We start from the raw sequence: 22493 nt of genomic DNA on the forward strand, positions 1-22493 counted from the left end.
CTTGTTAGTGATGGAGAGAGCGAATAGGGTGAATGAGGGGGCGGATAATCTTGTGGGTGGCTTTGCCCTGGATTGTGTCAAATTTCTTGAGTTTTTACAGGTTTCCCTCATTGAAGAAAGGGGAAATTATTCAATTGCGACTGATTGCGAAAGATTTAAATGTTTTTCCAACCCTTGGCCCGCGCTCCGTATTGTGCTCACTTGTCACTCCCACTTACTGTGTGAATGGGTGAGTATGTGTGGAGTGACTGTGCTTTTCCAGACTGAATCAGCCAAATAGAGACTTATACACATCACACACTCTCACACACATAAATACTCTCATATTCCCTCACACATGCACACACACACACACATACATACTCACACTTACTTTCTCTCTCATACGGTCTCTCTTACACACCCATACACATTCTCTCTCTCACGTTACACATACACTCTCTCAATACAAATACATACATCGTCTCACTCTCTCCATCAATCTCTCACATCCCCATACACAAAAGCGCTCACATCCCCACACACCCACCCATTCTCTCTTATACACAGACACACACTCTCACATAAGCACAGTCTCACACTCTCGCGCACGCACTCTCACATGCACTCTCTCTCTCTTCCACTCTCTGTCACACACGCTCAAGCTGTCTCACATTTCTTCACACGCTCTCTCACAATTCCTCTTGCACACGCATCTCTCTCTCTCTCACACACACACGCACATATTTATATTTCTCTTGCGCACACTATCTCACACCTCTACATTCTTCCTCTCACACACTGGATCTCTCACAAACACTCTCACAAACATAGAACATGCACACACTCTAACACACACTCTTACACAGAGACACGGTCTCTCACATAAGCACAGTCTCGCGCACACATTCTCTCTCTCACACACACACATGCACTATGCCTCTCACATTCCCTCTTCCGTACACTCTCACTTTGTCTCACACACATTCCCATGCCCTCTCTCACTCATACGGACACTTGCACACGCATTCTCTCACACAGGTACATATTTCTCTCTCTTTCACCCGCTCACTCCCTTACACATTGTCTCACACACGCACAATCTTGCTCTCAAACACTGTCTCTCACAAACACCCTCTCTTTCACACGCACACAATCTCGCACACAGTCTCTCCTCCTCTAATACACGAACACACATGTATATACAATGTATCTCTCTTTAAACACTCCACCTATCACAGACACATGTTCTCTCAACAGTCAATTCACTCACACACACTCACGCATCCACTCTGTCTAAGTTTCACACTTTTTCTCGCTCACACACACTCTCCCCGCCCCTCCACACACACACACACACACACACACACACACACACACACACACTCAAACACCCCACATTGCTTCTATCTCCCACACACATTGTACACATCTTTCGCACTCACACGCCATCCCATGCACAGTTTCACACACTGATGAACATATTATTTTGCTTTCCAATAGGCACTCCCTCTCACACACACTGTCTTTCACATGAACACAACACTCTCCCACACACATAACCTCCCTCTCAGGCACACACACTCTCTTTCACAGACATCGTGTATCTCAAATAGACACACTCCCTTTCACATCAACGTACACACAATCACACACAGAAGTACTCTTTCACACAGACTCCCCACACACACTCTCCCCGCCCCTCCACACACATACATTTTCAAGAAGAGACACACTCTCACACACAAAGAATAACTCTTCAAACACACATTCTGTCTCTCACACACACATTATCTCACACATCCTTTCTCTCACGCACACTCTCTCCTCTTGCACGCACAGCCCACTGTCTCACACACGTGCAAACGCATTCTATCATTCACAGGCATCCTCACACACACATTCTCTCTCTCTCTCTCTCTCTCTCTCTCTCTCTCTATCTATCTCTCCCTCTATCTCTCTCTCCCTCTATCGCTCTCTCTCTCTCGCTCTCTCTCACACACACACTTTCGATCTCACATACGTCAGAGTATCTGTCCTTGACACCATAGAGTAGAATCATAGGATGCTACAGTGCAGAAGGAAGCCATTCAGCCCATCGAGTCTGCACCAACAGCAATCCCAGCAAAGCCCTATCCCCATAACCACATGTATTTACCCTAACTAGTCCCCCTGACACTAAGGGGCAATTTTAGCACGGCCAATCCACCGAACCCACATCGTTGGACTGTGGGAGGAAACAGGAGCACCGTAAGGAAACCCAAACAAACACGGGGGGAACTTGCAAACTCCACACAGACAGTGACCCAAGTCGGGAATCCAACTCTGAGGCAGCAGCGCTAATCACTGTGCCACCGCCACCGCCCCCCCCCCCCACCCCCGACCACCCCCCCCCCCCACCCCGATAGCCCCCCCCCCACCCCCACCCCCACCCCCACCCCGGTAGCATTTGAATGAGGGTGGGATCAAGGGGCCCGAGTAAAACTCAAGTCAATAAGAATGGGCGGGAAATTCTTCTCTGTTTGGAGTCATACTTAGCACAAAGCAACATGGTATTGGTGGTTGGAGGTCAAACATCTAGGTTCAGATTTCACTGCAGGATTTCGGCAGGGGAGTGTTCTGGGACGAACAATCTTCTACTGCTTCAACAGTGACAATACCCTCCAACATGAGGTCAGAAGTAGGAATTTCCATGTGTTACACCGGACACAAAAACCCAAAAAATAAGAAGGGAATTGGCTGAGACCAAGGCCGCCTGGCTCCCCAATACTGGTTGATTCCTGTGCGACCCATCCTAGTTTTGCTGTCAGCTTCCCTGCAGATCCCTCAGTCTGACTATTTGTTCACTGGTACGTGTTTCTTAAAGAAAGACACCGACATTAAAGCAGCTGCCCGGTGATTTACACATCCCTGTTACTGAAAGCTGATCAATGTGGAGAATCGGGAAAAGATCGATGGAGAGGAAGAGGTGGAGGTGGCCCACTGACTCTCTCACCCTCACCCACACTTCCTCACTCACCCTCAATCTCTCATCCTCACTCAAAGAACTTGACTCACTCACCCTCACTTACCCACCTTCCCTCGCTGACACACTCTCACTCATTCATCCCAACTCACTCATCCCAACTCACTCACCCTTGCTCACTCATCCACCCTCACACACTCAATTTCACACACTCAACCTCACACACTCAACCTCACACACTCAACTTCACACACTCAATTTCACGCACTCAACCTCAGAAACTCACTGATCCTCATTCACCCTGAGTCACTCACCCTCACACCCTCACTCACTCAAAATCACTCACACACATTCGCTCTCTCACTCTCACCCATCCTCACTCACTCACCCTCATTCACTCACATTCACACCCTCATTCCCTCACCAGCACTCACTCACTCACACTCACTCGCCCTCACACACCCTCATTCACTCACTGTCACTCAGTCACCCACACTCACACGCTATCACTCACTCAACCTCACTCACTAACCCTCAGTCACTCACTCAGAGCCTCAGTCACTCACCAACACTCATAGTCACCTTCGTTCACTCATCCCACTAACCCACCCTCACTCACCCAGTCTCACTCACTCTCACTCACTCAGTCCACTTACCCACCCTCACTTATCCAGTCTCAATCACTCTCACTCACCCTCACTCACCCCACTTACCCACCTTCACTCATCCAGTCTCAATCACTCTCACTCATTCACCGCACTTACCCTCCCTCACTCATCCAGTCTCAATCTCTCACACTCACCCTCACTCACTCACCACACTTACCCTCCCTCACTCACCCAGACGCACCCCCACACACTCAAGCTCAATTACCCTCTCTCTCTCACGTACGCCACCTGACCCATTCAAACTCACTGAGACTCACGCAACTACATTCACTCACACACCCTCACATATTCACCATCACTCACGTTCACCCACCCTAACTCACAGATCCTCAATCACTCATCCTCGGTCAAACACCTTTACTCACTCACCTTCACTCATCCACCCATCCACATTCATTCTCCCTCACACACTCTCACACACCACCCTCAATAACACACCCTGACTCACTCACTCTCTCACCCTCACTTACTAAGTCACATTCACTCCTCACCCTCATTCACTCGCTCTCACTCACCCACCTTCACTAACCTTCACGCATCCTCACTCACTCACCCTCATTCATTCTCTCTTACCGACACTCACTCACCCACCTTCACTCACACATTCAGCCACCTTCACTCACCCACCCTCTCTCACACACCCTCATTTACTCACGCTCTCTCACCCTCACCCACACTCACTCACTCACCCTCAATCACTCATCCTCACTGAAAGAACTTCACTCACTCACCCTCACTTACCCACCTCCCGTCACTCACACACCATCACTCATCCACTCTCACTCCTTCAATCACTCACCCTCACGCACTCACATTCTCTCACTCACACTCGCTAAACCTGTGTGTGGAGGTCTGCAATGAGAGAGAAGAAAGATCTCAAGCGGCAGTTTGGTGTTCAAATGTGGGAGCTGCCCTGCAAATGTGGAGAGCTGGGGGGAAACCCTGGGGGCTCAGGGCCAAGGACAATGGCAACGAGCCGGGGAGAACAGGAGGCGTGCTAAAGGGCAGAGAGCCGGGGGGGAAGGGCAGAGAGCCCGGGGAATGGGCCCACAGCCGGGCAACAGGGCTGAGAGCCGGGAAAGGGCAGAGAGTCAGGAGAAAGCGCAGAGAGCCAGAAGAAAGGGCAGAGAGCTAATAGAAAGGGCAGGGAGCCAGGTGAAAGGGCAGAGAACCAGGAGAAAGGGCAGAGAGACCAGGGAAAGAGGAGAGAGCCAGGATAAAGGGCAGGGAGGCCGGGGAAAGGACAGAGAGCCGAGGAAAAGTACAAGAGAGCCCAGAGGAAAGGGCAGAGAGTCAGGGGGAAAGGCAGAGAGTCAGGGGGAAAGGGCAGAGAGCCAGGGGAAAGGGCAAAGTGGATATGGAGCAGGGACACCGGGCAGAGAGCCGGGGGAAAGGGTAGGGAGCTGAGGGAAAGGGCAGGGAGCCGGGGGAGAGGGGACAGAGCTGGAGGGAAGTGTAGAGAGCCAGGTGAAAGGGGAAAAGAGCCACAGGGAATAGCAGAGAGCCAGGGGAAAGCGCAGAGAGTCGGGGAAAATGGGCAGAGAGTGGGTGATCGACGGGCGGAGTGAGGATGTGCAAAATAGAGCTAGCACCACAACCAGATCATCTGTAATCTCAGTGAATAATGGAGGAGACGTCAGGGCCCGAATGGCCAACTCTTGCTATTAATGTATGACCCTTCAATTAGTCAATGTTGCAATTATTTGAATTTGTAATCACATTTAGATTTTCCTGGTCATTCAGTAAGTATTCATTCCGAAGGTAGTTTTGAAGCAAAGTCACTAATCTTCGTTTTGTGGAGTGAGAGGCAGTGAGTTGGAGAGAGGAAGGGACATCAGTTAGTTTGTACACAGGCAATATCCAAAACTACAATGTGGATATGCCGACACTAGGTTGGGGTGGGCACAGTAAGGAGTCTCACAACACCAGGTTAAAGTACAACAGGCTTATTTGGAATCGTGAGCTTTTGGAGCTCTTGCATCAGGCGAGTGGCTGATATGAATGAAGAGACACCGTCTTCATCACAAAGTGCTGTTGTTTGAGAAATAGCTCGTGCCTGAAGTAATGGAGAAACTCTTTACACTTCTCTGTTAATCCAATGAATGGTATGTCATTACAATGACATCAAAATGTTTTTGTCTTTCCAATCTGATAGAGGTCGAGACAGTGATGTGAGTTTCTACAAAGATGGTGATTCTCAAATGATAGGAGTAACAGAATCTGAAAGGTGTATGTAGGTCTTAATCGGGAAATATTAAGTTAAGTTCATAATTCTAGACAAATCGTGATGTAGAAACATAGAAAATAGAAGCAGGAGTAGGCCATTCGGCCCTTTGACCCTGCTCTACCATTCACTTTGATCACAGCTCATCAATATCCTGACCCCGTCTACTACCCATATCCATTGATCCCTTTAGCCCCAAGAGCTATACCTAATATAGAAACTTACTTGTATAAATATGTTTGACTAATTAATAAACGCAAGTAAGAGTCTAACTTGTTGAATCGACTATTCTTTCCCAGCGACACCGTCTCCGCCCACTCTCTACAGCCTCGTCTCTTCCTGTCAGCAACACAACCCCGGCGGCTCCATCACCTACGGCTGTTTGGCGATGGACTACTCTCCAGATGTCTCCAAACTGACCTGGAAGAAAAATGGGCAGCTGATCGCCACTGGATTTAAGACTTATCCATCAGTGAGAAACGCGAATGGAACCTACACCCTGAGCAGCCAGTTAACCATCACCCAGTCAGAGGGAGAGTGCAGCAAAATCGACTGTGAGGTTCGACACAGCGACTCCGTCAAGAGCATTGGAATGCAATGTAAGTGTTGTGGAACTTGGGCAAGACAGGAACGCTGTGATTGAACTGTCTAAGGCTTTAGTTATAACTGATCTGTAGCATTCTGAAAAAAATTGAATTATTCAAAATCCAAGTAAGTGTCTACTGACTGAAAAGTTGTTCAGAACCAAAGAACAACAGGACTATTACTGTGCAGAATGAGGCCATTGAGCCCATCATGTCTGTGCTGGCCAAAAGGGAGAACAAATAAACTAGCCAGACATTTGGAGCCCATTTTCCAGCCCTTGCGCCGTAGCCGTGCAGGTTAAAGCACCTGAGATGCAGACGTAATGACCTTTTAAATGACCATGCTTCCTGGTAATTGAGCCCTCGACTTGGGGAATGAATTATTTCTGCCTACGTCCCTTCTAATTTTGTGAACCACAATTATGTCACGCCTCAGCCTCCTCTTTTTCTAAGGAGAAAAACCCCTGCCTATCCAATCTCGCCTCATGGCGGGAATTTTCAGTCCCTGGCAACATTCTTGTCAGCGTCATCTCTCTCTAGAGCCATAACGTCATTCCTGCAACGTGGTGACCAGAACTGAACAGCAAACTCCAAACGTAGCCTAACTAGCGTTTTATACAGCTCCATCATTGCATCACTGTTTTTGCATTCAATATCTCACATAATAGAGGAACTAATCCGATATGCTTTCTTGATCAACTTTTCCAGTTGCCCTCCCATCTACAAGGACCTGTGGACATGCACTCTAAGGTCTTGCATTTCCTCAATCCCTCAAAATCTTCCATTTTATCGACTATTCCCTTGCTTTGTTTGCCCTCCCAAATTCATTGCGTGGCACTTTTGACGGTTGAATTCCATTCGCTATTTCCCTACCAATTCAACCAAACCATGGATATAATTCTCAAATTGGCAGCTCCGGTGCTAAAATAAAAGCTATAATTTTATTTGTTGTCAGTTGAACCTTCAAGTAACGTCTGAACGTGTGTTTGTTGAAGGCGACATCCCCCCAACCGTTATCCTCACCGTGAGTTCCAGTGAAGAAATCACAAGCAGGAAATTTGCAACCATCGTCTGTTCAATCATCGATTTCCAGCCAAAGTCAATGACGGTGGAGTGGCTGAAGAATGGGCAGCCCATGGATTCAGGAATTGCCACCTCTCCTGCCTGTGAAGTGAACGGAAACTTCTCGGCGAGCAGTCGGCTGACAGTCTCCGCTGGGGAATGGTCCAGCAAAACGGTCTATACCTGCCAGGTCACTCATCAAGGACTCACTCAGAGTCAGAACATCACCGGATCTCTGGGTAAGGGATGCAAACCGAGGGAAAACAAATCATTCCGCTGTTAATCGGAATTAGAGATTTATTGAAGTTCGTGCGAAGCACAGAGCTGTCATGTAGTTTGCTGCAGTCGGATAGCGCCTCATTCAGAATTTCATCACATCAGCAATTATTTTTATTCTGTCATGAGATGTTCTCCATGGCCCATCCCTGAGAGCACTTAAGAGTCGACGACGTTGCTGTGGATCTGGAGTCACATGCATGCCAGAGCAAGATAAAGACAGCAGATTTACATTTTAAAAGGGCATTCGTGAACCATTTACAGCAATGGCTTCATAATGATCGTTAGACTTTTAAATATCGTTTTGTAATCAAATCAAAGTTGACCATTTGTGGTGGTGAGATTCGAATCTATGACCCCAGACTTTTGCCCTAGGTTACAAACCCATTGATAACACCACCATGCCACTGCCTCTCCTTGAAACAATGCGCCCTTCTAATTTGAAGTAATATAGTGACCGAGGCGGACTTGATGTCAGCTTCTCCTGACACAGCTGGTAAAATTTGGAGAAACAGTAGGTGTCGGACTGTTTCACAGGTCACAGCGTAGGGGTAAAATGTTGGAAAGTGCATCCACCCTATTTATAAACCAACGGCCATTAATTTTTCCTGAGTTCAGGATGGTCTATTTGTGTGGGAATGCTGCAATGCTGATTCATCAGAATGATCCCGCTGCTACAATACTTTAATAAAGAGAATAATTTCACAGAGCAACCTGGTTTTCCATTCACCATAGAAGTTGAAAGGCGATAGTTAGAGTTTGATAACTCGAAGGCGACTTCGTCTCCTTTAGGCTGAATACTGCTGTCCTGCTTCTGAAGGAGAACTTGAGTTGGTTTTCATTTTTCATTCACAGGTCCTTCCCACTGCCCGGATTCCACAGTGACAATACAACCACCACCAATAGAACAGGTCTTACTCGAGGCGACTGTGACCTTAACCTGTATCATTTTCAATTCTCCTTCCGGAGTCAACGTGTCCTGGATCCGAGACAGGAATTATTTGAAATCAGAGATTGCAGAAAAGCATGAAGAGGATCCTGACAGCATGGTCAGCAACTTAAACATCTCGACACAAGCCTGGCTGAGTGGGGCTGTGTTTGACTGCGTGGTGAGCCATCAGGATCTGCCGACTCCTTTAAGAAAATCCATCCACAAGGAAAGAGGTGAGCTGAGAGATTGAAGCAATAAATGCGTCACTGTGTCTATTTCCAGTGTAAGTGTAATGTTCAATACTTAGTATTCAGTGCATTACCACTCCTCTGAGTGGTAACTCTGCTAACTAAACGCTCTGGGCCTGTAGATATTTTTGCGTGGGACGTTGATGAATGAAAAGTGATCTGAAGAGAATGGTATTGGTTTATGATCGAATAAGTAGGGAGTAGTCTGGTGTGGTACACAAAACCCAACGCAGAACAGTTGGGCCGAATAGCCTGTTTCTGCGTTGTAATCTTTCTGAAACTTTCCAGTCTAGCCCCGAGTTATTTGAGAAAGCGATTGTGTTCCCCTCTCCTCGAAGCTGGAAGTCAAAAATGGAAACATTTAAATTCGAAAGCAAAGCATAATTTTCTGATATCTAACCAGTGGTTTCATTGTTTGCAGAGTTCTCCAGTTTATTGACATTTATTGCAATTTTCTGCAGATCCAAATCCGCGGGAACCGTCCGTCTCTGTCCTCCTGCCCTCGGCAGAACAAATATCCGCTCAGAAATTCGTCTCCCTCAGCTGCTTAGTGAGAGATTTCTCCCCGCGAGAGGTCTTCGTCAAGTGGACCGTCAATGACAAGCCCGTGAATCCCGGGAACTACAGGAACACTGAGGTGGTGGCGGAGAACGGGAATGGCTCCTTCTTCATGTACAGCCTGTTATCCATTGCAGCGAAGGAGTGGGCCAGCGGCACTTCTTACTCCTGCGTGGTGGGACATGAAGCACTCCCCTTGAAGATCATCAACAAAACAGTTGACAAATCCAGCGGTAAACCCAGTTTTGTGAACATTTCTCCTGTACTGGTGGACCCCGTTAGTTCATGTTAATGAGAATTTATTGGTTATATTTCGAGCTGCAAGAAAAATAATAAAGCTTTTTTCATCTGCTTATGAGTTAACCATCCAACCTGCTAATTCATTTTGATTCCTCTGTTAGCTATGGGCATAAATGCTCCTCCGACAGCAGATACTTACCAGTGTCTTGCCTCCCTGTGGCACAGTGGTTAGCATTACTACTTCACAACACCAAGGACCTGGGTTGGATTCCTGGCTTGGGTGACTATCTGTGTGGAGTTTACACATTCTCCCCGTGTCTTCGTGGGTTTCCTCTGACTGTTTCGGTTTCCTCCCATAGTTTGAAAGACGTGCTTTTTAGATGCATTGGCCACGCTAGGTTCTTCCCCAGTGTACCCGAACAGGCAACGGTATGTAGCGACTAGGGAATTTACACAGTAAATTTATCACAGTGTTACCGTAAGCCTACTGTGACACTAATAAAAAAAGCCATAAAAAATAAACCTCAATCTTAGAGACCCAGCGCTCCAAATTGAGATAGAGTACAGAATTAAGGTGGATTGGCGCTAATTAATTCAGTGATTACCCTGAGTAAGTTCAGCAAATTTCATCCAGTTACTGGTTGATGCGAAAACGTTCTAATTCCGAGCAACAAATGATTCACTTTTAAATATAGACGACTCGTCAATCCCATCAAAGTTTTGATCATTTCTTCGTTGCAGAATCGCACCCAGTGGGGACTGGAGTCAGAGCGACACAAGAATAACAACGGAAACTCTCATCCCCAGTCGCAGATAGGGCACTAGGCTGTTCAATCAATCCTCCATCAACTCGCCTGATAGAGAGGCGAGAAAATTGATTTTTTAACTCACTGTCCCCACTCACCTACCCGACAGAGGGGGAAAAGAGCAATTGTTTACCCATTAAACTCACTGTGCCAACAGAGAGAGGGGAAAGGGCGATGGTTAACCCATTATACTCCGCCTCGCCAAGGAGACAGAGTGGAAAGGCACCGCTCCCTATTTCTGTGGACTCAGTTTATATTGGTTCAAAGTTTCTAATGGTATGATGTATTAAATACTAACAGCCCAAAACTTCACTGGTGTTTGAATTCTTCTGGCTTTTTCCCGTTCTATCCCTGATGTTCTGAGGACTGCTGATTGAAATGCTTCTTTCATTCAGCTTGTTGTCACATTGCAGCTCACATTACACCACATGAATTCCCAGAAAGAGGCGAATATTCCATTAATATCGTCTGACAGGGACAGTTCCGGTTCGGTTTATTTAGTAAAACTTGGAGCAATAATAATGATGTTCACGTACTGTCAGACACACAGAAACAGAGATAAACACGCACATATACATCTCCACAAACACAGCACAAACCAGAAGAAAATACAAACATAAACATTAACAACCCATGCCCCCTCGCAAATTAAAACTAAAGCATTCCAATTAAGACTATCATAAACATTGACACGGGTGACCACTCATACACATGCATTAACAAACTCTAACATCCTTCCATAAACACAGGTCAACGGATTCTCTGACCCATCACATAAACACACCAATAAATATTCACTCCCTCACAGTGAAAAGGGGTACACACAGAAGCAGGCACATTAACACACACATTAATTCATAGAGATGGATAAACACTAAAATACACACATGGTCAATATATCCACATGATAGACTTAATTTCCAAATAAAACATACTTTAATTTAGATATCTATATGGCAGAACAGAAATTGAATATCGCTGAAAAAAGAAAGATGTTTAAGCTTTTCATCTTGCATTCCCCAGGCTCTTCACAGGAATAATAACTATCACGGGAACAGCAATTTATAATTCTTAGGGAGAGAGTGGCGAATGCAATGCATCTAACTGTGCGAGAAGCTGCATGCATTAAAGCACAGCACCCTATTCTTTGCAGAGATAAATAACACATACAGACATTGTGTTTGTATCATCTGAACAAAATAGGAGACAGCCAAGATCTGATTCCTTTCTCAGGGCAATAACTTGACCAATTACTGTGAATGTGTCTGCTCTGAACTTAAACAAAGCTTGGCAGTTCACTCTCAGTCAACGTTTAACTGTTACATTCATCATGGAATGTCTCCACTAATCACAGTCCACTTGTCAACCAACATGTACTGTTTTCTCGTGAAGTATCAATTATTGCTCCATTTGCGTTTGATGTTTGTGCCATTGTCCTCTGACTACAAGACAAAAAACTTCAACATATCTCTTTCAAATATATTTATATCGACACCACGGTAACGTAACACATTCTCACACACAGGGGCACACAAACAAAGATTAAAACAGATCAGTACATCCCCATGTGCACATATACAGAGGCTAAAGCACAAACAAAAATGGAAGGCTTTCAGGAAAATTAAAATTCAGTTGTTTTTACTAAGGGGTCCGTGCTGCTGTATCAAAGCCTAAAACCATGTTCTCCTTTCGAAACTGACGTGAATAAATTAACTGCCAAATCCAAACAAACAAAGAGTATAATCCTTTCCATCTGTTATCGATCATCATTTACAGTACCTCAATGAATAACTGTCTGAAGTTATCTCTAAAATCATCCAGGACGATTCGAAGAGCAAAATAAATAGTATCAGGGCAGCTTGGTGGCTCAATCGTTAGCATTGCTGCCTCACAGCTCCAGGGACCCAAGTTAAATTCCATTCTTGGGTGGCTGCCTGTGCGGAGTTTGCGTGCCTGCATGGGTTTCCTCCAGGAGCTCCCGTTTAATCCCACAGTCCAAAAATGTACAGGTTAATTAGATTGGCCATGACAAATTGCCCCTTGGTGTCCCAAGATGTGTAGGGTATGTGGAATAGCCATGGGACTGTTGTGCAGTTATGGAGATGGGGTGGCTAGGTCCAATGTCGGTGAAGACTCGATGGGCCGAATGGCCTCTTCAGGACTGCAGTAATTCCATAATTCTACGACTTGACCAGAGGTCCAATGTGCGTTACTTCAATATTCAAATAGCTGATGTCTGATATTGCCTCTTACTCCAGTTCCCACTTACTTCTCATATCCTTTATTACCCGATAAACCAAAACTATATCTGCCCCAGCCTTAAAAATATTCAATGATGGGGCATCCACAGTCCTCTCGGGCAGGCCACTCAGAAGAGTCATATCCCTAAGTGAAGGAATGTCTCCTCATCTCAGCCCTAAACGAGAGCACACCTATTCAAACGCCCGTTATTTTAAATTCCCCATCCAGAGGTAACAGCAGCTCAGTGTCCAACTTGTGAAACCCATTCGGATTATTTTGTCTCAATGTTATCGCCTCTCATTCTTCTAAACTAAAGAGAATGTAGACCCAAGTTGCTCAGTCCGCGTCAGTTATCTTCAGTCGTTTGGTCTTCATAATATTAGTTACTGATAGTTGGTACAAAATTAAACAAGACTAAACGATCGCCTAAGATTAAATAATAAAATATATGTTCAAATACATATGTTCAAATCCAGTATGAGGAACATATTGGAAGGACGGGTGCGGAATTTGTAACACAGAAACTAGAAACGGGAGTACGCCTTCGAGCTGCTCCGCCATTCATTTTGAAAATGGCTGATCAACCAATTCAATATCCTGATTCTCGCCCCACCCCATATACCTTGATCCATTTAGCCCTAAGGGCTTGAATTCATACATTGTTTTGTCCTCAACTATTTTCTGTGGTAGTGAATTCCATACATTCACCATCTTCTGGGTGAAGAAATTTCTCCGCACCTCAGTTCAAAAAGGTTTACCTCTTATCCTCAAGCCATGACCGCTGGTTCTGGACTTATCCACCATCCTTTCTGAATCTACCCTGTCTAACTCTGTTAGAATTTGATAAGTTGCTATGAGATCCCCTCTCATTCTTCTAAACTCCGGTGAATATAATCTTAACCGACTTAATTTCTCCTCATATGACAGAACTGCATCCCAGCAATCAGCCTTGTAAAATTTCGCTTTACTCTCTCTATAGCAAGGACATTGTTCGTCAGATAAGAACACCAAAGCTGCACACAATACTCCAGGTGCGGACCCACCAACGTCCTATATAATTGTAGATTATATTACTGAGAGAGATTAATTTAATAATATATGCATTGACAATTTTATTAAGCGTTTAAGTTAATAACACATAGGCTTTGAAAAGTATATCAGAGAACAAAATAATACCTTAAGAAGGGAAAATGAATAACCAAAATAATATCCATGACGAGAAAAAAAATCTGAAAGTATTCCCTCTCCCCGTAGATTCCGCAGAATCCACCTGGATTGAAGACCAGGATGATAACAGCAATATCTGGACAACTGCTTCGACATTCATAGTCCTGTTCTTCCTGAGCATGTCCTACAGCGCTGCCGTCACTCTGGTGAAGGTGAGATGATTCAATCCACCCACATCTGAATCAGATAGGAGAGGTTTGAAAAATATCCAGAAGTCTCAATTTAGAAGAGCCTTTAGATAAATGTCTCAAACACATAAAATGGTTGTTGAATTATTTTATTTCTCTTTTGCAGGTCGGGTGATTGAATTTAGGAAATCTTGTGGTTTTCGCCCATCTGTCCGCTCACAGTGTGGTGCTGTGGAATAAAAATACGTTATCATTGTGATCCTCAAAGTTAATGTGCCTTCAGTGAACAGATTCGAATCCATAACTGAGATAGAATATAAGCTGGATTTCGTTTTTGTTTCTGTTTAAAATGAATGAGATAATCGTGTCGACAATATAATTGTATTTTGGAGTTTCACCATTGTTCAAATTAATGTGTAAGTTAGTGGTTATTTCTTATTGAGAATTATTCACCGCCTTTTATGTGGAGGCCCTGATTTCTTGATTTGATTTGATTTATTGTTGTCACAAGTATTAGCATACAGTGCAAAGTGTTGTTTCTTTCTTTAGTTAATTACAGTTATAGACAATTGTCAGTTTAGGCGACAATGTTATGTTCTCACTGTGACGCTCAGTTTGTGTATTCACCTGGGGTCAACTTTAAACTGTATCTTATTGTAAAATGTTCTCTGTGAAATTTTAAATAAATCTTGAATGACAAATTAAATGACTTAGAAGTTGCTACATGCTGAGCTCCACGGCATAACCTTATCACTCGATTTTCCAATCCGAACGCTCCCTCACTCACGACGCCCCTTTCAACCGATAGGGCTTTGTAATCAATCCTGTTTGGATTTTGATCAACCCGACGACACTTCAGTGAAGGTGCCGCTGCGCTATCCAGTGTCCCAAAAAACAAAGAACAAAGAAAATTACAGCACAGGAACAGGCCCTTCGGCCATCCAAGCCTGCACCGACCATGCTGCCCGAATGAACTAAAACCCCCTACCCTTCCGGGGACTATATCCCTCTATTCCCATCCTATTCATGTATTTGATAAGCCCCTAAAAAGTCACGATCGTATCTGCTTCCACTACCTCCCGGTAGCAAGTTCCAGGCACCCACAACCCTCTGTGTAAAAAACTTGCCTCGTACATCTCCTTTACACTTTGCCCCTCGCGCTTTAAACCGATGCCCGCTACTCATTGACTCTTCCACCCTGGGAGAAAGCTTCTGACTATCCACTCTGTCCATGCTCCTCATAATCTTGTCGACTTCTACCAGTTCGCTCCTCAACATCCGTCGTTCTAGTGAGATTAAACCAAGTTTTTCCAACTTGTCCTCATAGCTAATGCCCTTCATATCAGGCAACTTCCTGGTAAATCTTTTCTGCACCCTCTTCAAAGCCCCCATATCCTTCTGGCATCGTGGCGACCAGAATTGAATACTATATTCCAAGTGCGGCCTAACTAAGGTCCTATAAAGCTGCAATATGACTTGCCAATTTTTAAACTCAATGGCCCGGACAATGAAGACAATCATGCTTTATGCCTTCTTGACTACATTCTCCACCTGCGTTGCCACTTTCAGTGACCTGTGTACCTGTGCACCCAGATCCCTCTGCCTATCAATATTCTTAAGGGTTCTGCCATTTACTGTATAAATCCCATTTGTGTAAAGACACCTCTACATCTGCCTTTTCATATTAAGTGGCAGAAGCAATTGACGAAACAGTCAGCGGGAACACGTTGCTGACTTTATTCAATTATTAATCCGTTACGTTCACATATGGGTTTCCATTACAGAGCAGGACTGTGCTGCTTCATAGCCTGACACAATGGAGTATAATGAAGCATCTGGTCTTCAGGCTCTGGAAGCAGATGATCACAGAACAGTCGATAGTGAAAGCTACCGTCAGCCAAACTGACCCATCCTGTGTTGCAAAGACCAGTATGATGCCCACTGCACTCGTCAGAGTGGTGGACAGAACATTGTTAGAAAAGTAGATGCGGCCGACATGGTTGAGGGTGACGGCAATGATGATGATCGGGAAATTGCTCATCGCTATCGGCACCAGGTAGTAGGTGATGCACCGGGAGATTCCGTAACGTCCACGGGATACGATTATAATCACCAACATGTTGGCTGTGAACGATAAAAACATGGAGAGATATCACCGCGCAAACTCCAAACACCAGCTACTGCCCCATCTAATCTGAATACTTGCTGACAATTCCCTTTGCCAGCTCCAGGTTACAAATCTTCCAAAGCTATTGGTGTTTGTTCTATACCCACTGGTGGGTGAAACGTGTCAATATAGTCACCATTCCAATCAGTCCCCGTCACACACAATGCTCTCTGGTTCCTGAATCAATCCAAGGGGCTCACTGTGCAGCGGAAGATTATCCGAAACATTTGGTCCCACTGCCTTTATGCAAGCCCATATCAAGCCCCTACTCGCTGATGTGCATTGGCTCCCAGTCTGGCAACGTCTGCGTTTTAATATCCTGATCCTTTGAATTGTCAATCACCTTCACTGTCTCACCCCTTCCCTCCCTGTTACTTCCTATAACTACCTGAGATCTCAGCGTATCCACAATCCTGCTCTACTGAGCATCTTTGATATTAATGTCTAGCGATTATGTCTCGCTATTGAGTATTTCATCTCTGAAATGCTCTCCCTCAAAACCTCTGAATTTTCTTCTTGCTTTTGGATGTTTAGTACATGGAAACATAGAAACTAGAAGCAGGAATAGGACAGGGACAATTGCTAAAGATTCAGTGTTTGAAGATCGATCAGAATTCAGGTTTCTGGAAGGACAGAACATAACATTGGACTTTAAATACTCGACTGCTGCTCTTCAAACTCTGTACAGGTACATCCAGTATCCCCGGCAAGCTCTGAGATTTTTGATGAAGACATGTAGCTTGGCAATACCGATATGACTCCACATTTCCCAGATAGATTGTCGGCTAATTTACACAAAGGGAACAACACTTTTCCTTTAAATGTCACTAGAGCTCTTTTTTCTGACACCGTCGTGTATTTCTGTGTCATGGAGCCCACAGAGATTTTGCGAAACCCGCACAGAGACCCCAGACTGGGAGTTCCAGTTAATGATCAGCAGAGGGCGCGCTCACACTGATAAACAGAAACAACAATTCAGTCTCAACAACGAGTGTCACCGAATCATAAAAAAATCAAAACAAAACACAACACTCAAGAACAGCTGAGCCGCAGTTGGTTTTTAACTTGCAACTATATTAAAAATGCATTGATGCTTAGTTAACAACCCACCTTTAGTCTTTGCTGATAGTTCGTTGCATGTGTGAATTATTCTCCATCTTCACTCTCCATTTCGAGGTCACTTTGATCAATGGGCCTATTTAGTCAGAGTATTTTGCTGGCTAAGAGACAAGTTATCTAAAATATACACTTCACAAGTGTGTCATAGAACCATAGGACCTGTTTGGGGACTATCAAGCACTTGGAACTAAATTAAAGAACAGGTCCTCAAGGTTAATAATCTCAGGATTCCGACCCGAGCCACATGCAAATTGGCATAGGATTGAGAGAATTCCGGAAGTTAACACGTTATTAAAGGAATGGTGCGGGAAAGAGAGGTTCGAATTCATGAGGTATTGGCATCAGTATTGGAACAGGAGGGATCTGTACCGTTGGGACTGTCTTCACCTGAACTGATCTGGGACAAGTTTTCTAGCGAAATGGATAAATTCGGTGGTCACAAGGTCTTCAAACTAACAATTTAGGGGGGAAGGGAAGAGTAAAACTACGGGAAATATAACGGCTAACAGAAAGAAAGCAGCAGGTTAGCATGTGGAGAGAAGGTTCCAACTACATCGGAAATCAGGGGAAAAAAGTTAATAGAGAGGAGACATGATTGCTGGATGGGAATGACTGAGAATTAAATATCCAGGGGTATCAGGCTGTTTGGAGGGACAGACAGGAAGTTAACAGAGGTAGTGTGGCTCTGATATTCAAGGATGACATCAGGGCGGTAATGAGAGATGATATAGGTTCCATGGAAAAAAGGTTGAATCCATTTGGGTGGAAATTAGAAAAGGTAAGGAGAAAAAGGTCACTGATAGGCGTACTCTATAGACCATCAAATTATAACATCATGGTAGGGCGAGAAATAATCAACTGATGCATATAAAACTGGTACAGCAATTATCATGAGCGATTTTAATCTACATGTCAATTGGTCAGACCAGGAAATGAGGAAATGGCTGAGGATTTGAACAGGTGTTTAGTGTCGGTCTTCACAGTGGAAGACACAAAAAGCATGTCAAAAATTGATGACATGAAGGCTATGGCAGGTGAGGACATAGAAACTAACATTATCACGGAAGAGATAGTGTTGGTCAAGCTAATGGGGTCTAAAGGTAGACAAGTCTCCTGGCCCTGATGGAATGCAGCCCAGGGGACTAAAGGAGATGGTGGGTGGAAGAGCAAATGCACTAGTGGTAATTTACCAAAATTCGGTGGATTCTGGGGTGGTTTCCGCAGGTTGGAAAAGAGCAAATGTGATGCCACTGTTTAAAAGAGGAGGTAAACAAAAGGCAGGTAACAATAGGCCGGTTAGCTTAACTTCTGTAGTCGGGAAAATGCTTGAATCTATCATCAAGGAAAAAATAGCGAGATATCTGGATAGAAATTGTCCCATTGGTAAGATGCAGCAGGGGTTCATGAAGGGCAGGTCATGTTTGACTAATTTGGTAGGATTATTTGAGAACATTACGTGCACAGTGGACAATGGGGAACCTGTGGATGTGGTGTATCTGGATTTCCAGAAGGCATTTGCCTCCGTAACCAACACAGGCAAATACAAAATCAAATCAACCGTGTGCCAAAATAGTTAACTCTCCTTACAACTTTTCAGACGGAACAAAACACCCATCTTGAAATTGCTTTTCCTTTCCCAACATGGCAGAGCTCAAATCTCTGTCGGATTCCTATTCTCGAAAATGACCATGAATCGCACAATTACATCCTCTCTCTCTGTGCCAAACACAGAAAGTCCGTGCTGCTTTTAACTCTTTACTCCCCTCTTTGGTCCAGGATGCTTGAGACCAACCAATTTAACCCGTCTCTCTCTCTCACACAAGTGTCTCACAGGAGACCTGTGCTCCTGGGACCTCTCCCTGCTGGTTCTCTCACACGGCCTTGTCCCTTCCTCTGGAACCCCTCCCTGTGAGTTCCTTGCGCCCGCGCCACCCGCCGTCTGTACACACGGTCTAGCCACTTGATGCTTCTGTAGTTACATGGCAATTTCAGCTCCGCTGCATAGGAGTGTCCGAGAGTCCATCCCCGGCACCCTATGTTTAAGCATAGCATCTCTGCAAACTCCCCTTCTACTACGCGGCTTTTCGCTCCACTCCATAGGAGATCCGAGAGTCCGTCCCTGGCCCTTCTACGTTAAGTGTGGGCTCTTTACATACACACCACTTTTGCACCTCTCCCCCAGTCCGAGATACTCAACTTACAGCTTACGGCTGCCAGACGCAGAGCACCCTAACTGGTGGTATTGAAACAAAGTACTCACCCTCCTTTTGGGAACACGTCCTGCCAGCGGTCACCGGTGAGTACCCTGCTGTCGCAGCGCCAAATTGTAAGAGGATTTTTCTCAGGTATCCCCTGAGGTGCTCTGTACTTGTTGAACCTCACTCAATACACAGACTGCAAAAACAGTATATAGTTAAAGAACGAAAATGAATTTATTTGCTAATGCATGCATCAGGAGAGAGACAGTCAATGAGGGTTGACTGTCCTCTCTGACCTAATATTGCCTGGTTAAATTATTATATTATTCTGAACATTTCAATATCCCGCCGACTCTCAACAATCAGAGGGCCCAATCACAATATTCCAAAGATGTGCGGGTTAGGTTGATTGGCCAGGTTAAAAATTGCCCCTTAGAGTCCTGGGATGTGTAGGTTAGAGGGATTAGCGGGTAAATATGTGGGGGTAGGGCCTGGGTGGGATTGTGGTCGGTGCAGACTCGATGGGCCGAATGGCCTCCTTCTGCACTGTAGGGTTTCTATGATGATTTATATGATGATTCAACATTATATCAATGATAGAGCTGTATAAAACGCGAGGTAGGTCACGGTTGGAATTTGCTGTACAGTTCTCCTCACCACGTTGCAGGAAAGACGTAATAAGTTTCCCAAGCCCCATTCCGGGATAGCTGATATGTTAGACAAAATATAGTAACGGCAACTCTGAGAAAAGTTTAAAATTGAAGGAGAAACACTGAAATCCGACAGTGTGTCAGGTAAATGTGAGCTAAGAGTCAAATTTACATCCTGTCAATGTGTGGACCGAACTTTACTGAGGGTTTGAATCTTATCACTATTGCTGTGGCTTCAAATTGTGTAACACGAATATAGTTTATCAGAAAGGCCTGGAACATTCAAAACAGATAAAGCAATTGATGAAGATTCAAACTGAAATTCATATTAGTTCCGTGCATGGGCCCTTCTGAATTTAATTACATTATAATAAGAATAATAGGAACAAGTAAAAATACAGCAGTATAATCGTGCAACAAGATCCTTCAGTAATCTGAAATTCATTGACCTCCCAAACAGAGGCCATTTACCTTACATCACCACCAGAGGGAGCTCCCTCACCGTGTTTGTGTGTTCACTGTTTTAGGAGTTGGTTCCATTACACACTGATATAGGGAGACATAAATCAGGAGAATTGGATTCATTAAGTGGTTCCCAAAGGGTGTGCGGCGCGCCACACTGGTGCGGCGAGAGAGGATGGCAAGTGTGGCGGGAAGATTCAAGGACAATCAAAGAAACATTTGAACATGGATAGATATTTTTCCAAAGTGAGAGCAAGACCATCAAGTGATGCTGAGGACGGTCCGGGTCCATATTGTGATCCAGAATCGCCGTTCGAACAGGGTGCTGAAGAACAGTCGTTTAATTCTACACCAGTAGCAGGCCCAAGCAAACCTCCAAAAAAGAAAGTTTGTCAACTATGTATGGATAGCTATCTGAGTCCCTGTTTCACATGGACTGGAGATGAAAACGTATCTCGGCCTATGTGTTTGATCTGTGGTGAGAAGCTTTCCAATTCCAACATGGTCCCAAGCACGATGAAAAGACATCTGTTGTCAAAACATGGAAATCTGGCAAACAAGGATGTTCAATATTTTGAAAGGCTTTTGGAACAGCAGAAATGCCAACGATCATATTTCGAAAAACGAATGACAGTCTCAGATAAGATGCAGATTGTATCTTACCAAGTGACTGAATTGATTGCTCAACAGACAAAACCACATAAAATAGCTGAAACATTGATTCAGCCTGCCTGCAGCTTGATTGCGAAAACTTTGTTTGGTGATGATGCTGAGCGAGAAGTTATGGAAATTCCTTTGTCTGATAATACAATTCGCAGAAGAATAGTTGATATGTCAGCTCATATTGAGAAGCGTCTTTCTGAAAGTATGAAGAATTCTAAATTTGCCATTCAAGTTGATGAATCGACTGACATTAGTGGAAAAGCACAGTTGCTTGCCTATATCAGATTCTGGCAGCCACCACGCCCGCATGGGTGGGCCGAGAAGGCCCTGCCACCGGCGACGCTGGTGATGTCGCCATGGTATCAGGGGAAGTGCTACACCCACCCCGAGACTGCCCAGATGCACGGCAGGGCGTATATGTGGAGGGAAAAATAAGGGAGGGTGGGGTAGGTGGGTAGGGGTGTAGGTGTTCTCTCCCCGGAGTGAGAGGGAGAGAGGAGGTCGGAGCAGTGGGAGGGAGATGAGGCACAAGGCCGGTGCCCCAGTCAGGAGGGAAAAAGGGGAGGGTGCACCAATCTTGGGGATAGCAGCAGTGGGTAGGGGAATTAGGAAAAGGTCTTCACCCCCCCCACTGCAGATGGAGAAGAGACAGTCCAAACGCCTTCACCCCCCCCCCCCCTTCTCCTCCAGTTACTCTCTTCCTCCCTCCCCCCGGGGAGAGCGCACCCTCCAGAGGCCGGATGGCAGGCAAGCAGGCAGTCCAGACGGCAGGCAGCCCAGACGGCAGGCAGGCAGGCAGTCCAGACGGCAGGCAGGCAGGTAGGTAAGCAGGCCAGACGGCAGGCAGGCAGGTAAGCAGGCCAGACGGCAGGCAGGCAGGTAAGCAGGCCAGACGGCAGGCAGGCAGTAAGCAGGCCAGACGGCAGGCAGGCAGGTAAGCAGGCCAGACGGCAGGCAGGCAGGTAAGCAGGCCAGACGGCAGGCAGGCAGGTAAGCAGGCCAGACGGCAGGCAGGCAGGTAAGCAGGCCAGACGGCAGGCAGGCAGGTAAGCAGGCCAGACGGCAGGCAGGCAGGTAAGCAGGCCAGACGGCAGGCA

General features: G+C 45.4%; 1 gene segment (V, D, J or C); it reads left to right on the plus strand.

Moving 5' to 3' along the window:
• Positions 1-6019: 6019 nt before the first annotated feature.
• On the plus strand, positions 6020-14840 carry LOC144484615 (Ig heavy chain C region, membrane-bound form-like). The segment is given in 6 exon segments: positions 6020-6435; positions 7416-7721; positions 8614-8922; positions 9399-9728; positions 14037-14161; positions 14304-14840. Coding segments are annotated over 6 exon segments (1290 nt in total).
• Positions 14841-22493: the final 7653 nt, after the last annotated feature.

This window comes from Mustelus asterias, unplaced genomic scaffold (assembly GCF_964213995.1).
Source record: "Mustelus asterias unplaced genomic scaffold, sMusAst1.hap1.1 HAP1_SCAFFOLD_120, whole genome shotgun sequence".
NCBI lineage: Eukaryota > Metazoa > Chordata > Chondrichthyes > Carcharhiniformes > Triakidae > Mustelus > Mustelus asterias.